The sequence below is a fragment of the Myotis brandtii genome, unplaced genomic scaffold (genome assembly GCF_000412655.1).
Source record: "Myotis brandtii unplaced genomic scaffold, ASM41265v1 scaffold268, whole genome shotgun sequence".
Lineage (NCBI taxonomy): Eukaryota > Metazoa > Chordata > Mammalia > Chiroptera > Vespertilionidae > Myotis > Myotis brandtii.
The window spans coordinates 2627724-2637215 of record NW_005360187.1 but is presented as its reverse complement, the minus strand read 5'-3'; the positions used below and the strand labels follow the sequence as shown (position 1 = coordinate 2637215).

Sequence of the window (9492 nt, the reverse complement as noted above, 5' to 3'; positions counted from 1 at the left end):
GGTACCTTAATCAATAAAGAAAAAAAAAGAATGCATATAAAAATCTATAGAGTTTTTTTAAAAAAACCACAGACACAGAAGAGAATCTACGTAGTAGGCTAGGAGAAAAAGCCCAGCTTGTTTTTAGAATGCTCCATGACTGCTTTTGATGCATCTCTCTGATTGAGGATGTTTACATTAGTCCAGTCTTATTTTATAGGTATAAAATTGGTAGTTCTGATACTTTATGGGTGGGATGCTGGTTCAGATTCCTTGCTCCTAAGGTCATTGGGTTTAGTGTTTTCTATATTGTGCCTACAATGTATACTTTGAAATGTTTTGTAATAGTAACCATGATAAAGAATCCCGGGGATTGTAGTAGGATTTTGGTTGACTGTGGCATCTTGGCCTGGCCATATATTGGGTTAATGTTTTCATTTGTCTGTTTGCTAAAAAGCCAGGGCGGGGTGGGGTTGTTGAGGAAACTTGCCATGGTTTCAAATTATGGCCATAAAACATTTACTGAAATGAAATCTTAATTCTCATTTATTGCAATCTGTAAAACCATTTTGTCAGTGTATGTGTAACTAAATAACTGCTGGGGTGTTTTTTTTCTTTTTTGTCGGATGAGTTACATATCACCCCTTCTACTCTTTTTGTAAATAGTTTTGAGATAAAAGTCACATGCCATGAACTTCACTCATTTGAAATGCACAAGTTAGTGGTTATTAGTTTACAAAATGTTAACAACCGTTACCACAGTCTAATTTTAGAACATTTTCATCGGCCCATAAAGAAATAGTAGAACATTTATTATTTATTCCCCATTCCTTTCCCCACTCTACCCTACACCCCTAGCTCTGACATCCACTAATCTTCTTTATGTCTCTATATACATATGCCTATTCTGGACATTTATATAATTGGAATCATGCAATATGTGGTCTTTTGTTAATTTTTAAAATTTTCGTTACTTTTCACTGAGCATAAGTTTTCGAGGTTCATATTGTATCATGTATCAGAATCTCATTTTTACTGGCTTTCTACTTTTGGTGGTATTCTTGCATTTTTTATGACATTGTTAATACCCTAATCATTGTATTGTTGTCCCACTGTTGTCTAGTCCAGCTGGCTGGAAAGGATAAAAGTCCAAAAAGAATCATTATCTAAATAGTTCTACTACTAAGTATCATAAGATCCTGTCATAAATATTTATTGCCATATGTGTTTCTTGTCCTTGCCAGTCTTACCCTCAATGTATAATCATGAAGACTGAATAAATGTTTTACCTTAATGGAGTATAGCATGGTTGGCTTGAAAAAGTTTTGCTTTACTTGAAGGCATATAATTATTTGTTCAGGATTTAAAAACTGAAGGATAAGATCCCACTTCTGGGAATATATCCTAAAACCCCTAAAACACCAATCAGAAAGAATATATGCACCTCTATGTTCATAGCAGCCTTCTTTACAATAGCTAAGATTTGGAAACAGCCCAAATGCCCATCAGTAGAGGAACGGATAAAAAAAAAAGCTGTGTTACACCCTAGCCAGTTTGGTTCAGTAAATAGATGGTCGGCCTCTGGACTGAAGGGTTCCGGGTTTGATTCAGGTCAAGGGCACATGCCTTGGTTGCAGGCTCAATCCCCCAGCCAGGTTGGGGCATGTGTCGGAGGTAACCAATTGATGTGTCTCTCTCATCTCAATGTTTCTCTCTATGTATCTCTCCCCCTCCATTCCACTTTCTAAAATCAATGGGAAAATATCTTTGGGTGAGGATTAACAACAAAAAATCTGTTATATTTACATAATGAAATATGCAGTTGTAAAAAAGAAGGATCTCTACCCTTTGAGACAGCATGGATGGAACTGAAGACTATTATGCTAAGTGAAATAAACCAGTCAGAGAAAGACAAATACCACATGATCTCACTTATTTGTGGAATCTAATGAACAAAATGAATTTACCAACAAAATAAGACTAGAGGATGGAGGCATGGAACAGACTGACGTATCTCTGGGTGGGAGGAGGGGGGATGAGAAAAGATAAACCAGAGAACTTAAATACTTCTATGCATAGCACTTGGACACAGACAGTAGTGTGGGTGACGGTCTAGGGCAGTGGTCGGCAAACTCATTAGTCAACAGAGCCAACTATCAACAGTACGACGATTGAAATTTCTTTTGAGAGCCAAATTTTTTAAACGTAAACTATATAGGTAGGTACATTGTTATTAACTTAATTAGGGTACTCCTAAGGCTTAGGAAGAGCCACACTCAAGGGGCCAAAGAGCCGCAGTTTCCCGACCACGGGTCTAAGGGAGTAGAGGCTGGGTGGAAAGGGGTATAGGAGGGGAAAATGGGAGATATCTGTAATACTGTTGACAATAAAAAATATATTTAAAAAATAGCATAGGCATACTTACAATAAAATATATATAAGTACTGGAAGAAACCCCTCAACAATGAAGGATAAGAGATTTAACTTGTAGGAATCCTTAACTTTATGTAGAGAAATTGGGTTGATATTTAATAAATAATATATATAGGAAGACAGTGTTCTATTTAGTTTGTTACAATAATTGAATTCCAGTTTTATAGTTGTTAATGTCTAAGCTTTTATTTTCAGCTTCAGGAAGATGAGTTGCAAGATGCAGTGTTGCTGCTTTTTGCAAATAAACAGGATTTGCCAAATGCTATGGCCATCAGTGAAATGACAGATAAATTAGGTCTTCAGTCTCTTCGTAACAGAACAGTAAGTATTTGGCTTATATTAATTTCTTGACTATTAGACTTATTAGGATAATTGTTTTATATTTAGTTTAAAAATTTATTAGCTAGTTGTCCCCTTTGAGCAGATAATGAACACATTATTTTACTATAGTTTACTCTTGCTTACACAAATATGACCCCTTTCAGGCATTATTTCATACTGTTATAAATTTGTTCAGTTTTACTTTAGAGAATGCTGGTACCTTCTCCATTTTTTTAGCTTTTAATAAATATTCGTTAAGGATCTAAAGATTTAAATATCTTTATTTTATTTAATGTTTGTTAACTTTATCCTCAAAATTTTTAGTATTGATAAATATGTAGAAAACTGCTGTGTGTAAATTGTAATACTAAAAAATTATTGATATTTTAAATTTTATATCTTTTAAATAACTGAGGCAAATAATTTGTAATTTTGTTTTTAGGAGCCATATTTTAGATAATATTGTTTTGTACCGTAATATCAAAAGCTTGTGGGGCACCCGGCCGGTGTGGCTCAGAGGTTGAGTGTTGACCCAGGAACCAAGAAGGTTGCTGGTTCAATTCCTGGTCCAGGCACATATCCAGATTGTGGGCTCGACCCCTAGTAGGGAGCGTGCAGGAGGCAGCCTATAGATGATGTTCCTTTCTCATCGATGTTTCTATCTCTCTAAGTTTTTAATTTAAAATTACAAGAAATATTCCCTCTCTAACAGCTTATTTTATATCTGTGATTTAAATATCGGCAAAACACAACATGCAGTTTTTTTTTTTAGTTGTTTTTTTTTAAATATTTTATTGATTTTTCACAGAGAGGAAGGGAGAGAGATAGAGAGTTAGAAACATCGATGAGAGAGAACCATCGATCAGCTGCCTCCTGCACATCTCCCACGGGGGATATGCCCACAACCCAGGTACATGCCCTTGACCGGAATCGAACCTGGGACCTCTCAGTCCGCAGGCTGACACTCTATCCACTGAGCCAAACCGGTTTCGGCCAACATGCAGTTTTATATGTAAACATGATATCACAAACTATTAGTGTGGCTTGTGCTTTACAATAGTTTTTTATTAGCTTGTCAGCAAGGCAAATACTGTACTGTGGCAATAATGTAAAGACTGTTTGAGATGTTCCAGACTGATTTAAATAAAATAAACTGCAAAGGATACCAGTTTTCCATGCTATGATATGAATTTATGCCTTTTCCCAGCCTTCTGGGGTGTTTGATATTCAAATAATACTTGGCAACATTGTATACTTTCAGTGGTGTTGCAATATTAAAACAAGGTCTTTAAGGCAAAATAAAACGTGAATAAAGAAATTAATAAAAATAAATTATCCCTTATAGATAATTAAATTGCTTTCTAAGTCTTTTTGTATTTGTAACTTTTTATGGCAGTACATAGAGTTACTAGAGAAAAGATTCATTACCAATTTTAAAAAGTAGAACTTTCTGGAATGCATAAGACTAAAGATAATGAAATTATCTGAAAAGCATGTCTCTAAAAATATCAAGCCCATACTCTAAAAATTTTGCCTCCTATATTCTGAACTTTTTTAAAAAGTGGGAAATAAGAGGGTTATAAGGAATAGGTGGGTAGTTTATTTGTTACTAATCTTCCCATGAATGTTCTTTTTAGATTAAGTAGTAGATAGTTGGTTAAATTTAATGTGTGGGTAGAAGTAGCTTTAAATGTGAGAGGAGTTTTTTGAGAAGCAAGAGTTATGAGAGAACTCCCAGTCTATATATACACTTACTGAGATCATTAAATATAAAAGTAATCACTTGAGTAAAACTTTAATGTATTTACTCATTTATTCCTATGGTTTTATGTATTTTGTTTCCTTTGTTTAAAAAAACTGATTTCAGAGAGAGGGATAGAACATCAATGATGAGAATCATTGATTGGCTGCCTCCTACACACCCCTTACTGGGGATAGAGCCTGCAACCTGGGCATGTGCCCTGACCGGGAATCGAACTGTGAACTCCTGGTTCATGGGTTGACACTCAACCACTGAGCCACACTGCCGGGCTTATGTTTTCTTTTTTTCTGTATGTTTATGGAAACTGCTGGCTAAATAATACCCCTAAGCAATTGGGGGGAAATAATTTTCTGATTCAGAAATTTGAAACTCTGTGTCATACATAGTCTCATGTTAATCACGTATTTTCTTGTTTTTTTTCTTTGTAGTGGTATGTTCAAGCCACTTGTGCTACACAAGGAACTGGTCTGTATGAGGGACTTGACTGGCTGTCAAATGAGCTTTCAAAACGTTAAATGAAACTGGATATCTAATCAAGGACATGTTGGATAGAATTTGTCTAGGCTTGTTACAACAAAATTAGTTTACATCTTGGTTATTAAACAGTATCTGGGACTGGTTTGGGCAGAATATTACAGTGTTTAAACTTATTTTGTTGCCAATTATTGTTTACCAAGTATAAATGTTGCACTTTAGCAATATGCTTGGTTTTAAAGAAATTATCTTTAACTTGGGGGGAAAAAGTGTCCTCTTTTAATTTTACTTCCCTTAAGCCTAAATGCCTGAACATAGCTATTGTGACACCTTTAAATAAATCCGTTTTGAATGTTTTTTGAGCCCACAAAAAATAATGTTTTAAAGTTATCCCCTTGCTACTTTACTGATACCTTTATCATTCCTGGGACAGTCTGCTGATTTAAAAATAAAATGTAGCATTCCGTTTGTATTTATTTTCCTCCCTTGCCAAAAAGATTTTCTAATACTGCTTGTACCAGCCAGGGAAATGCTCCAAAACACTACTGAGATCTCTTGCACTGAGGAATTTATTACTCCTCCCTTCTCTCCCCCCGATTATGACTCCTGGCTTCCATCAGCCAAGCTTACCTTGGTGTGGTTTGGATTCAATAGCTAATTAGTTCTATGCTGGTAGCAAAGAGTTCATATGGAGATGATTTTTAATACCCAGCAGATTGTCTTTCTTTATATTGTATCTTTTTTATGTTGCATGTTGCTTTTGGTATCAGCCTGACTCTTTGCCCAGTATATGATAGTTCTGCTGATGTTTTATTGTTTATTGGTGAACATATCTTCATTAAGAGTTTTTGGAAAACTCATCAAACTCAAATGAATAAGTTTTCTTCATAACCCATTTGGAATTATTCCTAATAAAATGATAAAATATATATTTGTGTGTGTTCTTTTTGAGTTTTAAAGATGTTTGACATGGATTTTCTTATTTAGTAAAGTTGATTTACATACTTTACACTGTGAATAATAATACAGATCCCAGTGAAATTTATTAATTGTTTAAAATGAAAATAAAGTTTGGGTTGCTATCGTGTGTATGACAGAGTGGGGAAGCAACTTTTAAAATTTAGTTTTATTTGATAAAATACCATTTTTGACACTGTACATTTCTAAAAACAGATCAAGAATAAAAAGCTATAATAAAATGAACTGCCCCAAAAGCATGTATGCATGTGCTTGCTTTACAGCTAAGGTTAAAAAAATTTAAGTGCTGTTTCATGGCAGAATACATAGACTATGATTGATGTTGCTTTTCTACATAGAAGAAAAAAGGTAACAGCACTTTTCTGCTTCACGAATTTCGGAACTGCAGAGAGATTACATGTGACTAAGTTTTTGTTAATAAGGCAATAAAGGTATATACCTCATTAACTATTAAGTTATTAGGGACTCCACTTGGTAACCTTATGAATAACTTAGTTTTTGTCTATAGTCTAAATTTCTTTGTATTTTATAAACCTTGATTTTTTATGATTGTTAATGGCTTGCATAGATTTTGGTAAATTTGTGGATTGAAATTTTATTTTCAAAACCAAGCACATGCTTGTAAAATAATGTATAGTTTTGAATAGTTAACAACAACAACAAAAAGTACTGGTTCAACTGAAAAGAAATTGGAATTAAGTAGTTGATTGTCAAACAGGTTACTGGGATAAAGCGTGTGTTTAACCTGTCACTTTGATGTAAGTGCAACTTTCCTAGCCCACCAGATGAGTTTTCTCTTCTCTCCAAATAAGAAAGGTATCATTTCTTGTTGGTTAAAACTAAGATCTAGTAGTATGTGTAGCTTTATGGGGTTCAAGAGATTAAACTTCAGTAGGTTCAGTGTAGGATCAGTTAAATTACCACTGTATTATTTTAAAATTAAGCCAAGTAAGTCAAAGAAAGGGAGTAAAGAAAATTCATACAATGTTAATTGTGTTGTAAGGGGGTTCTACTATCATTGTTGGAAATGACTGCATTAAGAAACTAAAATTGCTTAATTTTCACGAAATGGGTTTTAAAAAAAGATTAGGAAGACTTCCCTTCCCCCTCCCCCACCCTGCCTTTTTTTTTTTTTTTTTTTTTTTAAGAAAGTATTAACTTGGTATGTTTTTTACCCCCCAAAATTTTACTTCATCCCTAATCAGGGTCGTTTTGTTTTTAGTTTTTTTAATCAAATTGAGAAATTCTTTTTTTTTTTCCAGATAGGAGTAAACTTGGAAAAATGAATAAATTAAGAGATAATACCTAAGTGCTTTTCCCTATGTTTTTTGCAGTAAATGCAAGCAAAATCACTATCACTGTCCTAATTAGTTGACATATGAAGTATTTTTTAAAAAAATATATTTTTACTGATTTCAGAGAGAGAGAAACATCAGTGATGAGAGGGAATCATTGGTCGACTGCCTCCTGCACACCCCCTACTGAGGATCAAGCCTGCAACCTGGGCATGTGCCCTTGACCGGAATTGAACTCGGAACCTTTCAGTCCGAAGGCTGGTGCTCTACCCACTGGTAAAAAACAGCCAGGGCCATATGCAGTACTTTTTATAAAATACACTATCAAGATTCAATGCTTGCCCTGACCGGTTTGGTTCAGTGGATAGAGCGTTGGCCTGCAGACTGAAGGGTCCCAGGTTCAATTCCGGTTATGAGCATGTACCTTGGTTTTGGGCACATCCCCAGTAGGGGGTGTGCAGGAGGCAGCTGATGGATGTTTCTCTCTCATCGATATTTCTAACTCTCTATCCCTCTCCCTTCCTCTCTGTAAAATATCAATAAAATATATTTTTAAAAAAAAGATTCAATGCTTGCCCTGGCTGATGTTGTTCAATGGTTAGAGTCTAGAGTTCGATCTCCAGTGATTTACATTCAAGGGCATGTGCCCAGGGTTGTAAGTTTGATTCACCGGCCCTGTTAGGGGTAAGTGTGGGAGGCAACAAATCAGTGTCTCTCTTACATTGATGTTTTTCTCTCCCTTCCCGACTTCGTCTCTAAAAATCAATGGAAAAAATATCCTCGGGTAAGGATTAACAACAACAAAAAAGATTTAATGCTTACTGTTCACACAATGTTAAACTTAGTATTGGTCAATCAATAAGAGGTCTCTGTGACCTCTATTATACATAGAACAATTGCTTATATTCCTAGATTTAAAAAGTATTCTGGCAAATAAGTATGTTAATAGAGAAACTGAAGAGGAATTGTGGTTCTTTTAAAGGCTGACTAGCAGCATCAGAGTTGATAGAACCATTATCTGTTTTCTCTCTGTCCAATAAGCATTTTTTATAAAAGTCCATAATATCCCCCATTGTCTATTGTCTAACCACTTAGTTGCTTTTCTGTGATGTAGTATCTTGATATTTTGTAGCATATTTGTTTCTGTGGGGTTTCCCCTTATATATTCTTGATTGAAAATAAAATTTAAGTGAAATGTCATCTTAATTTTCCAGATCATCAGTGTTTCATTCACTGAGACTTCCAGTTTTTCTTATCATATGTACAGAATTATATCACATGGTAAAGTTTCATAACATTTACTGAGATCAAACTTTATTTTAAAGTCCATGGCATCTAGTGATGTCCCAGCTTTCATTTCTAATGTGTGTCCTCTTAGACTGGAGGCTCATCAGTTTTATTCGTCTTTTTAAAAAAAAGCTTTTGGTTTAGTTGACTTTCTCTCTTGATTTTCTGTTTTCAATTTCATTGATTTCTACTCTTGGTTTATTGTTTCTTTGCTTAGGTTGGATTTAGTTTGCTCCTCATTTTCTCATTTCCTAAGGTGAAAGCTTAGCTGATGTTTTTTCATTCTAATACAGCTATCTCCTGCTTTCCAGAAGTTGATGTCATGCCACTTAGATTTTAACAGAAGACCTACATTATTACTTGTTTTTGTTAAGCCAGAAAATCCGAAGAGGTTTTTTGCTTTTACGAAGAAAGCCATCATTACCTTACCTTACTAATGTAGGTCTTTTGTAAAGCAAAGCGGTGGAGCACGAACTTTCAGAAAGCAGGGGATACTCTTCACTATGCCATTTCAGCTTGTGAAAGGTTTCGTAGGAACTCCCCTTTCAGATAGTGGAGGAAACCTGTATGTAAATTCAATGCTATAAATTCCCTTCGAAGCCCTTCTTTCACTGCATCCCACAAAATTTGATAAGTTGTTTTTATTTCAAAACATTTTCAAATTTCTCTAACCTTCTTTGTGTCTTATTTAGAAGTGTGTTGTTTAATCTCTTAAGTGTTTGGAGATTTTTCCAGCTTTCTGTTTTTGGTTTCTTCTATGATTCCATTGTGGTCTGAGAGTATACACTGTGATTTCTTTTAAATTTGTGAAAGTGTGATTATGGCCCAGAATGTGATCTATTTTGATGGATGTTCTATGTGAGCTTGAGAAGAATATGTATCCCATGGATGTAGGCTATAGATGTCAGGTTTAGACAGTAGATGGTTGGTGGTGTTGATTTAAACTATTGTATGTCCCTACTG

General features: G+C 34.8%; 1 protein-coding gene across 2 annotated transcripts in view; it reads left to right on the top strand.

Annotated features, from left to right (window-relative positions):
* The window catches only part of ARF4 (ADP-ribosylation factor 4), an 18142-nt gene extending 12244 nt beyond the window's left edge, over positions 1–5898 (top strand). For both annotated transcript variants that reach the window (XM_005868383.2, XM_014541352.1), the window contains 2 exons: positions 2608–2733; positions 4924–5898. In XM_005868383.2, coding sequence (XP_005868445.2) covers positions 2608–2733; positions 4924–5010 — 213 coding nt within the window. In that variant the 3' untranslated portion in view covers positions 5011–5898. The remainder of the gene's footprint in view (positions 1–2607; positions 2734–4923) is intronic.
* The last annotated feature ends 3594 nt before the right edge of the window (positions 5899–9492 follow it).